The 21,027-nt window shown below is 46.8% G+C and overlaps 1 protein-coding gene across 7 annotated transcripts in view; it reads left to right on the forward strand.

Annotated features, from left to right (window-relative positions):
* CTBP2 (C-terminal binding protein 2) overlaps nt 1-21,027 on the forward strand; it is a 132,061-nt gene that overhangs the window by 92,267 nt on the left and 18,767 nt on the right. The window contains exons 1-2 of one of the 7 annotated variants that reach the window (XM_063163016.1): nt 9-1,160; nt 1,194-1,692. The exons of 5 other annotated variants lie outside the window; for them this stretch is intronic. In XM_063163016.1, coding sequence (XP_063019086.1) covers nt 9-1,160; nt 1,194-1,692 — 1,651 coding nt within the window. Of the gene's footprint in view, nt 1-8; nt 1,693-21,027 lie in introns of those variants that run through there. One more of the 7 variants, XM_063163015.1, reaches the window with a different exon arrangement.

Here is a 21,027-nt window from a genome sequence, read left to right on the forward strand (position 1 = left end):
TCGAGGTGATGCCCATCCCCAGCAAGCACCCCAACATCGGCCGCTCGCAGAGCTGGGACGCTGCAGGCTGGTATGAGGGGAACTGGGAGAGCGAGAACGCCTTCGAGTACCAGAGGCCGCCAGGCCGCAGGAGCTCCCTGACCTATGGCGGTGAGGGCGGCTGGTACGAGCCACCGCGGGCAAATGATATCATCTTGCAGGGCGGTGCGGAGCTGAAGCAAGAGGCGTACCCGTACCAGGATGCCACCTTCGCACCGGGGCCCCTGAGGAAGGGCTCTGTCCCCGACTTCGCCTACTGCGACCGGCCGGCGCCCATGGCGGGCCGGGGCTCTCTGCCACCCCAGGATTACTACAGCGACCCGTCGCTGTCGGCGAGGTCACCCAAGGACCCTCGACTCTACCGCGAGCACGTGGCTGGCAGGCCGCTGGCAAGCTACGGGGCGCCTGGCAGCCGCCTGTCCTGGGACCAGAGCGCCGCGCGCCCACCTGCCCCACCCGATGCCACCCGCCTCTACAGAGACCCCAAGCTGGCCCTGGATGGGCAGCGGCTGCGTGGCAGAGATGTGTCCCCAGCGTGGTACGGCACGGAGCCGCCCGGCCCGCGGTACGCGGCAGAGCCACCCGCCTTCCCCAGCAGGCCGGGCTACAGCGATGGGGCAGAGCGGGCTCCCGAGGTGGCAGCAGCGGCCAGGCAAGCTGTCCCCACCTGCCTGGTGGTGGATCCCACCACCAGCACCAGCAGCAGCTACGGGCCAGGCAGGGAGAGCACCGGTGCCAAGGGTCCCTACGACAGCTACGAGGCGGCGGTGGCGACGCCTTCCCACCCACCGGTGCCACCTGCCTTCCCTGGGCCAGAGGGCAAGAGGAGCTTTGACCCCGAGTTTGTGGCGCTGCTGCGTGCGGAGGGCGTCTCTGAGAGCACCTTTGCTGCCCTGCTGCAGCAGGGCTTCGACTCCCCAAACCTGCTGGCCATGATGGAGGAGAATGACATCAAGTCGGTGGCACCCAACCTGGGGCAGGCCCGCGTGCTGTCCCGCATCGCCCACAACTACAAGGCAGAGATGCAGCTGCAGAGACAGGAGCGCAGGAGCGGGGCACTGCGCCCCAGGACCCGCTCCAACAGCTTCAGCCACCGCAGCGAGCTCCCGGCAGAATACGGGGTGCCCACCGTGGATGGCCCTGGCACCTCGCAGCACCCGCCACCGCTGCAGCCACTGTCCCCAAGAGGTGTAGAGATACACCGCCGGCCATCCAGCGCCCCGACCCAACACCTGCTGGAGACCACCACCTACCCAGCCCCAGCGGGGCCTCCTCAGGGGCCACACTTTCTCCCCGGTTCGGGATACAACACCCCGCTGCCTTGCAGCACGCACCCGCGTCCCGCCTCTGCCTACTCCGCTCCGGTCGGCGTGCCCATGACGGCGGCCAACCCGCACGCCAGCCCCAAGACGGCGTACCCCACCACCTACACCGTGCCCATGGAGCTGATGAAGAGGGAGCGGACAGCGGTGGCGTCACCGGCACCCAGCCCCCACAGCAGCCCCCAGCTCCTCCGGCGGCCGGGGACAGCAGGGGACAGCAGCCTGGCAGCCACCGGACCCGCCTTCCCCGCCCAGCTCTCCCCGTACCCGAAGCTCAGCAGGCGCACGGGGCCCCCCGTCATCGTCTCCACCATGGCGTCGCCTGAACCAAGTAATTACTGGAGGGGCTTAGTCCATAGAGTAGTTTAGAGCCACCTTTTTGTTGCTTGTTTGACCCCTCAAAAAACCCACAGTCAAATATCATGGGGCTTCATTCCTAAATATTAGACACTGTCCTATGTAGAAAATGAGGTGAAGGGGATTTTTTGCCTGGCTGTGCTGGCCATTCAGAGGTAAAGAGGCTGATTCTTGCACAGTGGTTAAATTCCAAATATTTTATTTGTTTAGCCAACTTCAGTTAAACATGAGCGGTATCTCAGATAATGCTTCCAGGGTTAATCTTGCCGTTCCTGTTGTTTGTCGAGAACAGGAGATTAGACACTGTGCTGGCTGAGCAATTAGGACTACAGGGTTTGCTGCAGATTGACTTTTTACCGCTGTTATCAGGCACAAATGTGTCCCTGTGAGGAAATGGTTAGCATTGTTTTGACTAAATTCATCAGATAGTTAATGGTGTTATTCGAGAATCGACTTACCTTTGGTCATTACCTAAGGCTTTGCTTCTTATTATTAATTTGCTGTTTTATCAAGCATACAAAATAAACCCCTTGATTTCCTTCTCGAGATGCCTGTAAGTGAAGCGATAGAGCTGTTAAAGTAATAGGGCTGTGCTTAAAACTAAAAGCCTGTCATTAAGCACTGGAACAATAAAAATGAATGGTGGCTCCTAGACTTGCCTTCCCTTTCTAGAAACACTCAGGCTCTTGGCTGCTCGGATGAAAAGCTGAACAATCTGAGCAGGATCTGCTCCTCCACTTTGGAGATGTGGCCCTCAGAGCCTGGTAGAAACTAACCCCCAAAACCACCCAGAGAAATACAAGGGAATTCATCAAATCCATTCATTTGTGCCTTGACCTGTTTGAAAAAAATGTGGAAAAACACCCCTTGGAATGTTTTTTTGCTGGTAATGACTCTGTGAGCAGGGAGTTTTCTCCCTGGGCAGCGCAGCTGAACTCCCATGCAGATGATTCCCAAACAATTTGCCGTACCAGCACACACACACAAAGCGTTAATAAGAGGGATACCATTTATAGGCATCGAGACAGTGCCAAACTGGTGATGCCATTCCACAGGAATCTAAATAAAGAATGATTTTGTGAGTGGAAATGATAAAGTTGTCAAAATGCAGACACTTGGCACACCCCTTTCCCTGCCATACCATAATTACACAGCTAGGAAGTAAATGCCGGTCTTTTCACGCTTATGAGTCCTTTATGTAGCTGGTGTAATGTATTGATTTCTAAAAAATGCTTCAATATTAGGCAACATGTTCTGTGTTGACATGGATCAGATGCTAAAGTAGTACATCCAGGCAGTATTTTTAAATAAATGCAGCTAAGAAGACGAACTGGCATAATGTGGGGAACACAAATCTGTTCATTTATTTGCGCTGTGTCTGATTGAGCGGTCGATGCCGACGCAGCGACAGCTCTGGGCTGAAGGACCTTCAGAGCACAGGGATTGGGAGCAATCCCTCCTTCCCTGGCTCTTATTTATCAACTGCAAACCCCGTTCTCTAAAAATCTTGAAATTATCTCTTCTCTTCACCAGAATTACTGGAACACAGCAAGAGGAAGCCAGCAACATTTCTGTGCTGTTGAGCTCTTTCTTGCTACTCAACCCTCTTTTTTTCCTTTTTTTCTTCTTTTGCCCACGACCATCTCATTTGCATGAGGATGACATTTGTTGCTCCAGTAATTTCATCTGATAATGGCCAGCTTGCAAAGCGGATCTGAAAACATATTCCTTAATTATGTGTTGCCAAGCAACGAGAGGGTTTGGCCATAATCACAGAAAGATTATCTTCTCATTGAAGGCCCTGAAAGGTTTAGCTGAAGTAGGACCTGTAAAATTGTCTTCATTTTTATTTATTTCCCCCTTTTCCTTTCCATATAGCCTGAGAGGTTTTCTTCCTGTTAAACTATATTTTAAAAGTAGAAGCCAAGGTAAGGCACATGGAAAGATTAAAAATGGGGAAGTGTGTGGTTGTTTGTAGTTGTTTGAGCTGTGCTGAGCAGGAGTGTTCACACTTACCCACGAGGGGATAAGCTGAGGTTAGAGATATGTTAAGATGTTGTAAAGCTTTGAGTGGATGGCAGAAACTTGACTAAATCCAGGAAAATTGTATTTGCCAGCCAGGATGTGTTTTCAGGAGTGATGAGCCTTCTCTTGGCTGTAGCTTTGGCTGTGGATATTTGAGTTAGAAGATAAAAGCAAATTCAGTATTAAACTCTGTCTCCAAATGGCTGCAAATATTTTCTGTCAGTGTAGGTTAATGTCTACTCAGTCAGCAGAGGGTTATAAAGTGCATGTTACAGCCCGGTCATGTTTTGAAGCTTGTTGTATGGATAAGACCTTAAACCAGACCATTTTGGGCTTTTTAAAAGTCTTGTTGAACTATGCATTGTAGTCTTTCTACAATGAGTTTGTTCCTGAATGCCCCATTTATCATTTTATGCTGAGTTTGACACTCTGAGCACTTTCTGCACTGTTCACTTTGGAATTTGGACAGAGGGCTTGCAGGAGGGAGGTGTCTTCTCCTGCCTGGTGGTAGAGGCAGGATCCTGGGCAGGGATACAGGCACATGCACATGTTTATGGACCTCTTGCTTTGGCATGGTCAGAGAAGGGAAAAGGAGCAATGAGATTTAGTGCTGCAACTGCTTTGCTTTTCTTAATTAGTAATAAGTTAGGTAAATTTGCCTTCCTGGGAGTTGCAAGGGTTGTATGAAGAGGAGGTGGTGAATGAGCACCTTAAACCCGTTGCCGTGGTGGTAGAGTGACGTCTCCTGAGATGAGCCAGCTTCCCATGCCAGGAGCTCCTCTGGCAAAGCTGCTGCTCTCCATGTCAGTGAGACCTTGTCAGCAGTAGCTGAGGGGAGTGCTCCTGCAGCCTGGCCATCAGAGGATCAGCAGTGGTGAGCACACCCAGGCAGCTCACCCAGAGCCCTGCAAGGTCTGAGTGACAGACACATGTCAATAGGAGGGCTGAGCCAGAGAGGGTTTGTGGCCAGCCCCGTGCTGAGCTGGGAGGGAGGGCAGGGAAATAAATAGTCCAGGTCAGCAAAGCTGGTGAGGGCAAACAATATCTCACGGTCACCGATCACATTGCTGCAGCTCCGCCTCCAGATTTTGCAACTTCAGTTTATGATCCTTGCTAGTATTTTTGTATTTTTCTTAGATTGCTTTTTTTTTTTTTTTAACCCAATTTTTTAGTAGTAAAGCAGTTGGCACATGAGAAGTCTTGTATTTTTTTAGCTAGCCTGGACTTCTCCCAAAACAGTGGCCAGTCCAATTTCTGTTTCTGATGCAGGACTTATGGAGCTTAAATGAGAAATGGTGATTCATTGCAAATATGTGTCTTGGGTGGTTTATCAAGCTCTCATTTGCACATGAAGATGTGAAAGTGAATTATCACAAAAGGGAAGATGCTTCCCACAGGGATGAGGAGCAGAGCTGCCCTGTAAAGTCAGGTGGTATCATCAGGGAGCAAGAGCAGAATTACTTGGCTGTAAGATTTGGTTGAAAGCCTGACCTTTTCCTGAGCAGGGAAAGCCAGGCTGAGGACAGCTGCCCTCCTTGGACAAGTTGTTCTCTCCAGTGTGAAGGGGACTCATCCTCTCTTTTATCAGCTTAGAGCCCAGCTAGAAATGCCTTTCACTGTGATTAGCTCAGCTCTGCTTGTACTCTTTAACACCTCGTTGTGATGCCTTTTATTGGTATTTTCCCCCTGTGACAGATAAAAACTCTGTTAATCACACATAGTTGTAGGCTGAAACCCTGCACATGGGCAACCCCCAAAGAGGAAAGGGCATGGGCAGGAGCAGGAGCCTTGATGGTTGTTAAAGGGTGGTTAAAACAAGCAAAGATGGTTAAAAGACTGACATTTGCCCATTTTTGTAAGCTATTAATTCTTTTAACCTAATTAATTTAAGCTAAATTGCCACCGTTTTCTATGGGCAGACTTTAGTAGGATATTTCCTACACAATATAAATTTCCTGAGCATTTGCTGATGTTGATTTATTCTTTGCCCAGTACAATAGACAGCTCAGAAATCGACTTCAGGTTTTCTTCCTTGTGTTTTCTGTACAAACCTCAGCGTGGAATCCATGTAAGGTCTCTCAATCAACAATCTGGACTGAAACAGCACCAAGGGAAGCTCCGTGCACTGAATAAATCTGATTTCATTTGCACATTGACCTGACAGACCATAGCATGTCCTTGGAGCCATTCCCAGCTAGTGTGTTAGTCCAGGTAAACCCTGCACTGCCCTCACTAACAAAAACATGGAGCAATGTTTTTAACTGGGATCATGACTCCCATATAAAAATGCAGGTTGAAATAAACAGACAGGTCTTTCTCATGTCTGCTGTCCCCATGGTCACAGCATCAAGACACTAATATGCAAAATGATAAGGGAAGGAGCTGGAAAACTCAGAGTGAATTTCTGAAAGCCTTTGAAAGGCTCAGAAGGGCCCTCACCAACCTCTGCTGAGCACATGAGTGGGATCTTAAAACTGAAGGGACCCCAACTGCCCACCTTGGCAGGGTGAATGGCTAAGGAACAGAACGTGCAGGAGATGTGCTGTTGACTATCTTGATATAATACTGACTGTCTTGGCCAATCTACACATGCAGTTCATTGGTGGCAGGAAATATGCTTTTAAAATACTTCTTTAAAGGCTGAAATACACTTTTTGTAATGGTTTTATCAAAAGCAATATAAAGTGTCAAACTCATTCCAGTTGCAATTCATTGACTTTAATGCCATGGCAATAAAAATGAATTTGGCCTGTCGAAGGAGAACGTGTTGTCAGATGCACAAGTGTTGTCATCTTCAATTTACACTTTTCTTTCACCCTGTGTCTCTGGTTCTCCAGCATTGTTAGGACTTTCATATATCCAGATCATTCTCTGACTATATTTGCTGACATTTTTTTAGCCTTCTCATAAGTAGTTTCCATAGCTACAAACTTCGTGTTCACAGAGGGGGAAAAAAAAATTTAAAGGTTTCTTATTATTATTGTATTAAACATTTTTTTATATTTCTTCTCCTTGTCATTCTCATATCATCACACTGCAGCCCAGTTTAATGAAAATGCTGCACAACTGAATTGCCTGTTATTTTTAAAAGCAAAGTAGGTGCTGAGCTGAATCCTTGAAAAGCGGAAGACCAACATCATTAAGCCACTGATATAAAATAAATGTTGCAGACGTAGGATTGGTATTAGTAATGTTTATAGATGGCAACTGGCAGGTGAGCTTTTGACTTTTACACCTAATTAAATCCTGATACTAACAGCATTCTGCTGCCTTTTGGTAAAAAACCCTAATTTTTAATCTCTTTTGTCTGCTGTTGGTAGGATTTTGTTTAAGATGAAGTGTTGCTTATGGGAGTGGGGTTTACATGGGTTGTGTTTCCAGTAGGGCAGAAGGGTGTTGGGCAGAGGTGTTGGAGCAGTTGTGCCTTGAGGAAGGGCTTGGGCAGAGGTGTTGGGCAGCAGGGCAGGTGCAGCCGTGTCCCAAGGAAGGATTTGGGCAGGGGTGTTGGGCAGCAGTGCAGGTGCAGCCGTGTCCCAAGGAAGGATTTGGGCAGCAGTGCAGGTGCAGCCGTGTCCCAAGGAAGGGCTTGGACAGGGGTGTTGGGCAGTGCTGGAGCAGCTTTGTTCAGGGAAACAGGAGGCTCTGAGTGCCCAGTGCTGTGTCCAGGGTCTTGCCTCCTGCACCCTCAATCCAATTAGCTGGCCCAGAGCAGATGGAGCAGATTAGTGCCCAGCTCTCCTTCCTCCACCCTCTCCCCCGGTGCAGGGGGTGTCCGGCCAGCAATCGGCTTAGCGTGGGTCGTGTGGCACAGCATGGCACAGCATGGCACAGCCCGTGCCCTGGCCCTCAGCAGGGAACCCCCTCAGCTCTGGGGCTGCTGCCTCTCATCCCCCAGCCTGCTGGCTCCTGTTCTTTGGTAGTTTGGAAGCCCCACCTAAACTCGTTTGCCAGGCATAAATTCCTTCTTTCTGTCTGCAGCATGGCCCCCAGGTGCACCTCCACAATGGAACAGCACTCCAGCAGTGGGGTTGGGGTGGAGGGTCATGGTCCTTTCCCACCTGCAGCATTCCATCCTGGAATCTCAGCCAAAAAATCTTGTGTGGCCAAGGGAGATCGTGGCCTCTTGCCTCATCTTGTAAATGAAAGCGGTGTCAGGCAAGGAGAGGTGAGAGAAGTGACACCACGGGGCTGTTCCTGCAGTTCCCAAAAGCATCACAGTCCCTGGGAACAGGGTGGTTTAGGCTCTGTAATCTGAAAAGTGAGCAGCTTGTCACAATAAGAAGGAAACCAGCAGGGTTTACCTGCTGGTGCAGATCCTTGGTAAATGCTGGTGTGAACAACCAAGATGGCATTCTCATGTTTTATTTATGTATGGAGATATGTATAGATATTAAAATGGGGAGAAAAAAATCTCAGAAATATAATCAGTGTCTCAGTCATTATCCATTTGGATCAGTGCTTCTGCAGTCTTCATTGTTTGCCAGAAGTGTCTTGTTTTGGTTATCAAGCAATTTATTATTTCCTAGCTTGGCGAGCAGACAGGCAGACAGGACTTTGTTTAGACAGCAAACACAGTGAAGAGAAATAATTTAGGATATAATTCCCATCTAAAAAGTCAGAAAAAGAGGATCAGAACTGAGGTGTCATGGAAACATTTGGCACATATTTCCCAGTGTGAAGGTGGTATCTCCAGGTGGGTTCCCTCCATCCAGGGAGCATCAGGAGGAGTAGGGGCTGGGATGCAGGAACCTGGCAATACCCGCCTGACTCCCCTGCTGGTCTTCTTAACCTTAACACGTTTCCTGACACTTGTGCTAAACACTGCAAATCCCTGAGCTGCCTCCTACACATTCCCTTACTGACCCTATAGATTATCAGTCTTTTCTTAGGATGGCCCAGTCTCTTGTTGAATTCTCTCACTGTTACCTGCAGAGGGAAAAAAACCCAGGAATGGAGATGTCACACACATTTGTTTTGTTCTCTGCCATCTTCTGAGTGTTTTGTTAAAAGATTTAAATGAATATTTTAAAAGTGCAAGTAGTTCATGCAAGTGCATTTATTTTGTTTTGTCAATGCAAGGAATCTTGATTAATATTGTGAAGGATAAAAGAGAGGATTCAGTGTGGACAGCAGAGAGCTTGTCAGTATCTAGACCATCCTGCTAGGACACTGAAATAATCAAGAATGGTTAAATGTCACTTTAGTTATCCCACCTGGCCAGCTGTTCCTGTAATCTCTCCTATTTGAGCATCTTTGAATTCCTCCTCATGTTGAGTAGACCTGCATAAAAGTGGGAGCTGTTATCTTGCCAGCTGAAACATTTGGCTTAAGAGTCTTAAATTTCCATTTCACTCTTGTCTGCAGAGAATGTGATCTTGTTTCATCTGCAGTCAGGGCTAAAAGGTCCCAAAACCAGGATTGCTAATAACTAATAACATCAGGGCAGTGCCAAACAACCTGTCATGTTCTGCAGTGGGAGTTTTCCCCTTGGAGCTCGTTGTTATTTAGCAGGGAAGGTGTTTTCTGCATTTGCTGCTCACCCTAAAAGCCCAGGCTCTCTTGGGGCAGTGTGGCATCTCCCATACTGTGCTCTGGCCAGAGGGAGAGCCAGGGGATCATCTCCCTGCTGGGAGATAAGCAAGATACAGAGGTACATCCCATGGACCAGCAGCCCCACGCTCTGGCTCATCAGCTCTTCTTCACTCCGGTTTCCTGTTCCTGAAGCTTGCATGAAAAACGCCCACAAAGTGATTATTTGTAATTTTTGTACAATATCTTTCCAGAGGAGCAGTTTCCAGAGTAGGGCAGTGAGTCAAGTTCACTTGAAAAATTGTGATTTTGTCATTTATTTCAACAGGAGAAGGATTTTTACTCTCTCCTGCAAAAGGAGCCAGCTCTACATCACTGACTTTTATTGCATTTCTTAAAATTAGATCTACAAACCCAGTGGTTTCTTAAGCAGGAGAAGCTGTAGGTTTCATGCATTGGAAGCCTGTGCATTATTAAAAATAATAGGGTAAATTTGTCAAATGGATAATGAGTAGGTTTCTTCCTCTGTTTTTCAGTGTTTTAATGAGTGCAGGAAATGTTTGCTATTTATTTGCTTGCAGGTTTTACCAAGGAGCTCTGGAGATAATTGTCAAATTTCCAAGTGTGTATCAATATTTCATGAAGCTCTGTTTTCCCTCTGTACATTCACAAGTTGGGTCATTAGCACTGGGACTGATATTAACAGGCATGAAAAGGAATTCCACCAAACCCTTGCAAGTTTGAGGATTTCTGAAACAAAATTCTAGTCAGGTCTTCTGGGTAAAATAAATATAGGTGATGTTGCATGGTTTCAAATGTTAAATTTGTCGGAGAATTTCGTGTTTGATCTTGGTTTCTGTGGTTTGTGGACCTGATCCAGAGAACACCAAGGCTTTGTCTGTGTGTTCTGTGTGTTTTGTGTGTGTGTTCTGTGTGTTTGGCCTAATGCCCAGCACTTACCACAAATTGGGGTGTACCTTACAGAGATAGGATATCCATCCACGTCATCCTTCGGAAAAAAAGCAAATTCCACCTTTCCTACCACCAGCAAATTAAATTGTGTTGAATTATTAAAGCTCAAATTGCTTTTGGATGTGGTACCAGTCACCACTGATGCTGGCTATTTAGTTTGCTCTGGCTATTCAGTTTTGGGTTGTTTTTGTGTGGCCTTTGAGGTGCAGTACTGGCTGTGTGTTAACCACTGTTGTTCTGCTTTGGACATTTGCCATTTATAAAAGGCTACGTTTTGTATGTTGAATGTTTTTTTTTTTCTTAATTTCTGATATTTTTATGTAAAACAATCATATCCCTATTCTCATTCTGATTAGGCAGCTTATCCTAGTTTTGGTTTTGCACAGCCTAAAACTCTGGTGTCAGGCTGGTTTTTGCTCCTATTTAAGATCTAACCCAACTAGCTCAGTGCAATGCTCTCAAGAAAAAAAAAAAAATAACTCAGGAAATGAAAATTATTCATAGATATGGACCCACTGTGCTTTGCTGTAGAGAGGGTAATTAATTGATAAATTATTGTGGCTTTTCAGCCATTCTAAAGGGTTGCCAGAAGTGCTTCACCAGCACAGCTGAGTCGTAGCAAAAAGTGAGACTTTAACTTGATTGAACTACACAAAGTCTGGAGTGTTGCTGTGGAGCTCTGAAAGTGTGCAGAGAGCTGCAAGGTGGATGGAAGGAGTACCCAGGGCCCCTGAAACACAAAATGCTTCAGAGTTAGAAGTGATTGAAGCAGAAAGGGACCAGTGGTGTTTCCCTGGAGAGGGAGGGATGGAGTTCTGCAGGAAGGGCAGAGCTGGATGTTTGACAGAGGGGTTTGAAGATCCTTGGAGCTAGCAGATGTCAGAACTGGCCTGTCTGTCAGTATTTTGGGATAATTTCAGGATTTGTGACACTGTGGGCTACAGTAAAGCAAAGGGGTCACTTGTGAGCACAAGCAGCAGTGTTAATCATGGTAGCAGTTCAGGAGGAGAAGGAGAAATGGCAGTCGTGTAATATTGACACAGCAGGAGTGTGTGGAGATAATGAAATTGGTCACAGCTCGATATGACAAAGTTCCAGACTGTAAACAGAAATATTTGTCAGAGGGGAGACAGTGCTCAGGGTGAAAAACAGGACCTTTGCTGAGTAAAAATCACCTTGTAAAGGATTTGCAGCTGGGGGGGTTTGTAAGAGAAATCCAGGGCAGATCCATTTGACTGCCTTGTCCTTCTAGAAGGAAGTTTGGAAAGTTGGTGGTAAATACATCTTGTAACTCGTGCTTAGCTCTGAAACTGAGCTTTGCTCTGAGCTGGACTCAAGAAGACAGGAGGTAGCAATGCAATTCCCACCCAGCCTTTGGTGGTTTTTGGTTTGATGGTTGATCTCCTGTGCCAGGTGCCAAGGGGACAGGATTCCTCTGTGTGATGCTGCCTGGGAGAACCTGGCCTTACTCTGGACAGTTTCCTGGGGAATCTCCAATTTCTTTACTTCCACTCTGGCAAGTTCTTAGGCACACTGGCTTAATATGTCTCTTACCTATTTGTTTAATCTGTTCATAAGGCACTTGTGGTTCTTTGAAGAAGCCCATACAGAGGGATGCTGGAAAACCCAGGCTGCAGGCAGGGCTGGAAACTGCCCCACTGAGTCAAGGGGAGCAGCTTTCCTCCAGCTGCAAACACATCTGGAGAAATGAGAGAGGAAGGAAGAAGGTAGGGAAGGAGAACAAAGAGGAGAATACTAGAATCAGCAACAGTAATCCAACCAAAACGCTGCAGCAGGACAGAGGGTGCCCTAAAGGTAGCCAGTTTCTAGGAAAGTATTCCATGCTTGGGAAGAATGGTGCTGGTAACAGTCAAAAAATGTTTCCAAGTTTTTGGTACGCTTCCCCTCTCCAGCTGGCACAGTTACACGCTTTGTTTGTTTGCCTCCAGCTCCTACCCTTTGTGGAGTTAGAAATACTCTGATTCAAGTCCATCCAAATACAGCAGTGCCATGCTTGGTAAGTGGGTCATGAGCCCTTGGGGTCTGAGCAAAGATTTTTAATCAGAATTTGGCAAACGAGCAAGTAAAAATTCTTTTCAAAAAACCTCTCGATTCCAAGATTTCGCTTTAAGATTAATTTTCTTGTAAACAGTGTGTGACCTGTGCTTTGATGCTTTGCATTGAGCCACACGGAGCTCCTGGGTGTGACTGTAAGGCAATTATGGAGTTCTCCTGGAGTGATATCCATAGTCTCCTGTCAACTTTGGGATGACTCTTTTTCATCTCTGCCTGGAAGTGCTCAGTGAGGGTGTGCTGAGGTTTCTTTTTGGAGCCATACTCAGAAAACTCAGCCATTGCTGTGTGGTCACCTGTCTGCAGCTCCTCAGCCTCCCTCACATCTGACACTCGTGTTTTGTTTCATTCTGTGGCTGGTTTGGAGCAGGAAAACCCAAACCCCCCCATGCTCAGTTGGGCAGGGAGGCTCCCATCACTCTGAGGAGTGTGCACAGCCCTGGAGGCCACAGCTTCACACCAATCACAGTGAGAGCATCTCGAGTGCACCCCTGGAAACAGTCCATGACCCCTGTTTCTCCTTGGCAGAGTCCTGTGCTGAGGAGAGGCATCAGCATGGTGGTTTCTGCTGCAGCCAAGGAGTCTTTTCTTCTCCCTTTGCCTTCCCAGTCTCCCCAGATGCTGCCTCTCCCCCAGGAGCTGCTTTGGCACCAGGCATTGGAATTTCCATTGAGGGATGTTCAGTTGTCTCAGCACAGCAGGTATCAGCTTCTTTCTGATCACAGGTGTCAGGTGCACAGGTCAGATTGACAGATCACTTGTGACCAGCACAGGGAAAAGCTGCAGTTTCTCTGCCTGTGGTTTTCTTCCCTTTTCTGTGCAGTCTTTCTGTCCCTGATTTGAGAGACACACACACTCTGAAATGTCTATTCTTAGAGAGTTTGTTGTGCTTTGTCTGCTGTTTTAAAAAAGCTACACAGCCTTCCTGGTTATTTTTTTCCATCACCAAGCAGGGCAGAGGCTGAGGAGACCACCCAGCAGTGCTGCTGTGCTGACAGGGGTTCTCAGATGCTGTTGAGGATGGGCTGCCTGATGCTCTCAGAACATGCCAGCCCTCTCATGGCCCACGCTGGGTGGTTGCAGCCCAGCCTGGGAAATGCAGAGCCACAGTGGGGATGTCCAGGGGACGGAGTGACAGCTCGTCACAACCCGACAGCAGTTCTGTATTTGACATCTTGAGGTCAAAAGCTGTCAGTTCCTTATTTTTTACGGTGTCTTAAATCGCCTGGAGAGTGTTTTGAGCCTTGTCAAAATGAATTAATTAAGACCAAGTGATAATCACAAGCCTGTGTTGGTCTGATTCAGCAGCAGGACTGTGCTTGATTTTCAGCCTAATAAATACAAATGGTTTTGGAGGATCTGGGGGGCTGATAGAGCCCCTTGGTGTTTCCTCCAGAGCTACATGTGCTACAGTTTTTCCTTGCTCTTTGCCTTGGCAGTCTGCAGCATTGTTTTCCTCCTCCTTAGGAACACAGCCAATTTTCTAATTAAGGAGATCACTCTGCAGCCATTGTCGCTGTTCATTTGAGCTCTTTGTCCATACCAAAGTTTCCAGCTCCCCAAAAGTTTTGAAGTCACTCCTTACTACAGCTGGAGGAGGACAGAAGTTGTGGCTCAGGACAGGCTCCTCCTCTAACTCTGTTAAGAACCAGGCATCAAAAGCACCTCATGGGCAGCACATTCACTTCATAAGAGCTTCAAATCCACCTCTGGCAATGACAAATACTGCTGAGGTTATTTTTCTATTGGATTCATGTATTAAAAAATAGTTACAAGAAATAAATATCACTTTATGCTGGGCTTTACTGCTTACTGGGCTTTGAGCCTAAAAGGATTTAAAAGTCATCATGCTCTGAGGAAAGTTGTAGTGAGAAGGAGGATGTGGAGGGTTGCTCCAGCCAGCTGTTGTGATTTGGGAAAAGGCTTGTCCTGACTGATGGAAAGGAGAGTGGGGCAGACAGAGAGGCAGCCAGGGCTCACACAGCCACGCCCAGTGGGATTAGGACCAAATTAGAAACTTGGCTTGCAGGGGTTTATCATTTCCTTTATATCGTGACATTAATAAATGCAAATCTTTATCTTCTAGCTGTTATCCTCCCTTGTATCTTTTGTTAATGAGCATTGTCCCCAGTTCAGGCTGTGCTGATAACTGGATGGAGAGGATTCATGTGCACACATCCATGTGTGTTCTTGTGCTGTGTAAAACTACCTGGGGGTGTGAGGAGAGGATTTGGGCACTTCTCAGTGTCTGTGTGCCAGCTCCTCCTGTCAGCCTGGACTTGGACAAGAGTCCTGGAGACAATGCCACGTTAATGCAGCACAGTTGAGTGCTTTTGGTATTCCACAGTGCAGCACAATAACTTCTTTTCTCATTTTGTTTCTGAAGTGCATCAAATTCAGAACATATGCACCATGTCAGGGCTGCTCTTGCCAGTGAGCCCAGAGAAAACGCTCAGATCTGGCCTGGTTGGTAACTCAGAGGGAACTGCTGAACAGAAAGATGGTGGGTTTAGATTAAATATTGGGGAGAAATTCATTCCTGTGAGGATGGTGAGGAAGCTGTGGCTGCTCCATCCTTGTAAGTGTTCAAAGCCAGGCTGGACAGGGCTTGGAGCAAGAGGAAGGTGTCCCTCAGGGTGTTGGAGCTGGATGAGCAATCAAGTCCCTTCCAGTCCAAGCCATTTTGTGATTCTGTGGCTCCTGCACAATTTGGCTGCACAGTGGAGGCCACGGTGGCCTGGTGCTCAGCTGGGGTTGGGCTCTCCATCCCAGGCAGTGTGCTTTCCATCCCAGAGAGGTCCCATATGGAAGGGAGCTCTCTACTAGCCAAAATAAAGACACTCAGCAATCTGCCAGAGCCGATTAAAGCTTGTAGCCTGTTACAGGCAGAAAGAAATACAGTTTGGGGTAGAGGATACAAAATACATTTGCAAGGCATCTGAACCTGATGCTGAGACATTCTTTCTCTCAATGTTGTTGTTGCCAATAGCTTCTCTTGTGCTCAGACCAAAACTATTTAGGGTGGAACATTTGCTCCCTACTTTCTAGCAAGCCTGGTCGCAGGAATGAAGAATAGATTCTTTTAGTGGCTGCAGCTGGTTTGAATGATCCCCACACTGAAGCCATTGAGTGCAGGCACTCCTCATGTGAATCACAAGGAAGAAGCAACTGGGATTTTGTTTTTGTGCCTGACAGGGGCAGAAACAGCGGAGCAGCCACAAGCTGATTGCTTGAACCCAGGCAGAGGAGGGTGAGATGTGTTGTGAGATGTGCCTGGGTGTCTGTGCTGCATCCTCACCCACACCTCCTGCAGGGCCCCAGAGAGGACAACGTGGCTGCACTTGGTGCAGATCCATCCTGTTCATTCTGTGGGAGCTGGAAGAGGAGTTCTTCAAGGATTGTGATCCTTACATTACATACAAAACGAAAAAAAAAGTCATTCAACCCTTCCATGTCTGTTGGCAAGACCTTGAGCAAGGTACTGAGATGGAGCTGCACCTCTCTCAAGGTCTGCTTCTGAGGAGCAACAAAATAGCTTGTTTTGGTAAACTCAGGGAATCATTTCCACACCCTGTGTCAAATCTAAGTCTCTTTTTATGGAGGATCTTTCCGTTGGTTTTTAAGCTGAAGGAAAGTCAGTTTTTATTAGATATTGGGAAGAAATTTTTCCCTGTGAGGGTGGGCAGCCCTGGCACAGGGTGCCCAGAGCAGCTGGGGCTGCCCCTGGATCCCTGGCAGTGCCCAAGGCCAGGCTGGACAGAGCTTGGAGCACCTGGGACAGTGGAAGGTGTCCCTGCCATGGCAGGGGTGGAGTGGGATGGGCTTTAAGGTCCCTTCACACCCAAACCATTCTAAAATCCTGATCTTATGTTGAGAGCATCTTCTAGAAAGTTTCTGCACAAGAATCACCTTCTTTCTTCCTTCCAAAGGATGAGGGCTTCAGGGAGACACATTTTATCTGTTTGCAGAGAGGACAGCAGGTCAAGGAAGGCAACTCATGTTGGGCTGAGAATCAGGGAGAGATTTGGGAAAGCTCTTGCTAAAAGTAATGCTGCCAAATGGAAAGAGGTTTGATGGTAATTAAAAAGCCAGCTCTGTATTCCTAAGTATTCTTGGGAAAGTCAGCTGGCCACGTGCTCTGGTTTTTTTTCATAATGCTGGGTTTTTCTTTGTATTACCAAAGGTATTAATTAGAGGAATAGATTACACTGAGTGCTGTACAATTATCTCTTGGGTATTTGTGGAATGAACGGTGAAAGCTGTGTGAAAGTGTAAAATGCTCATTTAGCCGGGTGCCTTGATGAGCACCATGTCTCACTTCTCCTCTTTGCCCCGTCCCCTGAACCTGTTGATTACAGCCAGCAGGGTGGTTTTGTGTCAGTGGCAGCCTTGGGGGGCCTTTGGGTCCCCCTCACCCAGGGGCACAATGCAGGGTTGTTGTTGTTGCTGCAGGAGCCTCCTTTTCAAGATCACAGGGAGGTTTCTCAACACACTCAGTTTGATTTGGTTTGTTTTGTAATCTGTATGATCTAATCAAGTGAATAAACTTCTAGACAGGGGTGGGATGCATCAGAATCCTTCTTTGCCAACTGCCTTCTGCTGCAAGGCAGGAAATTTTGTCACCTTTCTGAAATTTCAGTGCAAGACCCCTTTCCCTACCTTCCCTGATCTTATTCCCAACAAAGAAATGAAACCTGATCAGTTCATTTTGCCATACCTCACTGTGGTGGGTTCATGGCACAGTTTTAAGACTAAATAAATTAATTGAGACTCACCATAAGGTGAATAACTACAGCTCTTGGGTTGATAGGTGATGGGTTTTATTGAACCAATAAAATATAGAAAATGGTTAGAGGAAAAGAGCTTACTGCAGTGATATTGTTCAGTGTGATTTACAGTTTTATAACTGTAGGCAAATGTGAAATATTTTTCACTGTCTTGGGTATGCATTATTAGATAAACCTATATCCTGTGCTTACCTGCATCAGCACTGTGATGGTGAAGAGACATAAAAATGAAGACATTTTCAGCCCATTAGAGTTAGCGTGGTTTCAAGAGCAGTCAGTTTCTCTGCAGTTTGGATTTTATTTGTCTCTCAGTGTGCTCAGGATGCCTGCAGGACATGCCTCCCAGCAGCTGTGGGAGCTGCGCTGTAGCAATCCTTGGCATGCACGGGAAAATAAGACACCTTAAATATGAATGTTGTCAGCCAAAACACCAGCTCGTGAAAAACAGAGAGAAAATACAGATCTGTGCAGGAATTCTTTGTGGAGCATCCTGATCTGTCTCCTTTAACTCTTGTTACATTGCTGAGGTTACCCCCGTGAGAAAAGCCAAGGGGGCAAGGGCAGGGCTGCTTCAGGAGGTCTTCAAGGCCCTTTCTGTGGCCAGAGGAGTGTGGTGGCCTTTGGGGGCTCCTGGGCCACAGCCTGGAGCTGGGACAAACCTCCCAAGGGAGTGGGAGGGCAGGAGACGCCCCTGGAGCTCCAGGAGGGTGGTGGCCAGCCCCAGGTGCTTGGGGAGAGGTGGGTGTTGAGCTGCTGTAGCACAGGAATAGCTCATCATTCTTGGAATTGAAAAATAAGAACATGCCAGTGAGTTATGTGGATTAATGAAGATGAAATGTGCTGTATAAATCCATCAGGAGCGCGATCGTGCCGTTATCCCTTGGGCTACTCTGGCTCACAAGGAGAAAAGGTTGATTTGTGTTTGTAGATGATTTTGCTTGCTCTGCCAATGCTCATTTTTGTTTTAGTATGAAAGCCAGGGAGTGTGTGTGTTTCTTTTGCTCAAAGATGGAGCAGATTAGCAAAGATTTTTCTAGATTATCATCGTTTAAATAGCTCTGGTTTAAGACAAATGTTTCAACTACAATGACTTATTAGTGATGCTATTTTAAACACTGATGATAAATTGGGGAGGTTTTAAGCCCTATTACTCAAGGATCTGTGCAATATTTGGACATTGAGCGTGGTTTTCCATAAACCAGAAGGCAGTGATGTGCAGCTGACCGGGCTGAGAGCCCTCTGGCTGGGCTGGGAGAGGAGAGGAGGAGATGGAGCAGCTTCAGGGGCAGGATTTACAAAATGATGAGAGTTTAACCTTGCTGTGACTCCAGCCCACCCTGGGAGCAGAGGGAAACCCTCGGTGGGGTGAGCATCCCCTGTGCTGCCACAGGGAGGGTCACAGGGTGAGGGGGCACTTTGGTGTCACAGCGTCGGTGAGGGTGTCCAGTCAGCATTGCCCAAGCCCCCTGTTTTAATCTAAGATGTGAAATGTGTGGCTGGGGATTATCACTAATCCACAGAACGTTGTAGGGTCAGGGAGAAGGAAAAATGTTTGGTATGTTCTCAGCCATTGCCAGTGCATGCAGATCTGGAGGGGTTTGCTTCAGCCTCCAAAGCCACTGAGAAACTGAGGTGGGATGGCAGAAGCACCTCAGCCTCCTCCTGGGTCCTTACTCAGAACTTCTGTCCACTGTACCAAAAAAACAATTCACATCTCAAAAGGCATTTGGGAATTTTTGGGGGAATTTTGGCCATTTCCAGCCCTTTTGGGTGCACAGGCTCTTGTCCATGGCTGCAGCCCATGTTTTGCAGCCAGGCAGGAATGCTACTGGCCAGGACAAGGCTGATAAAGAGGGAAAGTAGTGAATGGGAAAGTTAATCATTGAACTTTTTGTTATCTTTATTCAACTTGGAAAATTGAAGCTTTCCAGTGGAAGATAATATCCTTTATTAGAGCAACTTCTGTAGTTAGGAAAAAAAACCCCACGTGCTTCTGGGATCACATGCTTTTCCTCAGATCTCCACAACTGCACGTTGCATTAAAAATACAATAAATTTAATTTTCAAAAGGTTCAGCAGATATTTGAAAGAACTGAATTTAAAAGCAACTCACCAAACAAAAACCCTCATTTGGTTTAATTTGATTGGAAAGTTTCAAGAAAGATTTAATAGCCCTGAATTACAAAAGACTTTTTTTTCTGGCTTGAATTTTACTCATAGGAACATGACACCTGTGTACCAAAGGGCAGTGGTGGAGTCCCCAGCCCTGGAGGGTTTATGAGCCATGTGGATGTGGCACTTGGGGACATGGAGCAGTGGTGGCCTTGGCAGTGCTGGGAAATGTTGGACTTGATGATTTTCAAGGTCTTTTCCAACCTAAATGACTCCATGATTCAGTGAAATTCAGAAAATTTCTACAATTAGCCTCATTTTGTGCCAAATCTCCATACCCATGGTAACACTCTCATTTCTTCCTGAAATAGCCACAAGGGCCTTGGCACCTTCAGGGTGCCCCCAGCACAGGAATCATTGGTGAGAGGGGCTCTGCAAAGTCAGAAGGGTGAGTTTGATATACAGAGTTCCCTGCTCTCAATAGCACTTCTTTGTCCTCAGTCTAAAAAACTGATTAAATGATAATATTCTAAGATGACTGAGTTTGTAAATAATCAGTGTATTGTTATTAATTAAGGTAATTTCTCTGTTCCAGGAGATAAGACATTATTATTAATAAGCTTTCCAGTGGGAGGTTTTGTGTACTCACCCTGACCTCATGAAATCTCCAGCCTACAATTCAATTTTGTGTTGTTTTCTTTTTTCATTTTTGAGTGGGTTTTTTCTTTTCTTTTTTTTTTTTTTTTTTTTAATTTTTGATAGCCTTCTACATCATCCAGCAGACCAATTTAAAATTCCCTCAATCCAGCTTAGTCTCAGCTGCATTAATGCATGGCTCGAGGGCACAGATAGCTAAAAAGGGCTATATTGTGTGGCATCTCTAAAATCTTTTTTTCTGAGAAGTTGGATAAAGAGATTGAGGTTTCTCAGGGGGGTTTTGGGTTGGTTTTTTCCCCAGCTGAGTGAGCAGCCTTGCAGGTGGCTCAGAGAGGAGATGTCAGGCCAGGAGATGCTGCTGGACCCAGTGTCACCCCATTCCTGGTAAACTGTCCAGCAGAAAATGCTGCTCTGGGGAGGTGGCTGCAAGCACAGTGTGGCATCCTTCACCATTTTCCTGATGGATCTTGGGAGACAGCTCTACAGCAATATTGAAGATAATCAAATGTATTAGTTAGGGAGCATGGGTTGAAGCAGGAGTGATTTTCTCTTCACTATTTTTTCTGGGGTATCACACTTAGAGCTCTGTCTTCTTCATGCTTGGGAAATCCCACCTGAGGTGCAACCAGAGTTTTTCAGTTTTAGTTGAACCAGAAAATACTGGAGCTCATGGAATCACTGAATGGTTTGGGTTGGAAGGGACCTTTAAAAAGATCATTTAGTGCAATCCCCTGCCATGAGCAGGACATGGACATTTTTGGTTTGAGTGGAAGAGAGCTTTAAAAAAATCATTTAGTGCAATCCCCTGCCATGAGCAGGACACCTTCAGGCAGGCCAGGTGGCTCTGAGCCCCACAAGGTGATCCTCACACTGTTCCTTGGAGGATACAGAGGAGAGCAGCTGGGGTTTGGTGGTCACTGCCAAGCCCCAGCTTTGTTTGCTCTGTTTTTATGGCTCTGGGCTGCTTTAAGTGTCAACAGGAATGTAAAGTGTGCCCTGTTTGTTTTTTTTAAAGTGCAACCATGATAAAATCCTACGATAGACCCGTAAAGCTTTTGTTGTGAAAGTAAATCAACTTTAACAGCAAGTAGGCTGTAGTTAAGTGCTTTTGAATGTTGGTATTTAGGGGGTTTTTCTCACTTGGTTGTAATCTG

Source organism: Melospiza melodia, chromosome 9, assembly GCF_035770615.1.
Source record: "Melospiza melodia melodia isolate bMelMel2 chromosome 9, bMelMel2.pri, whole genome shotgun sequence".
Lineage (NCBI taxonomy): Eukaryota > Metazoa > Chordata > Aves > Passeriformes > Passerellidae > Melospiza > Melospiza melodia.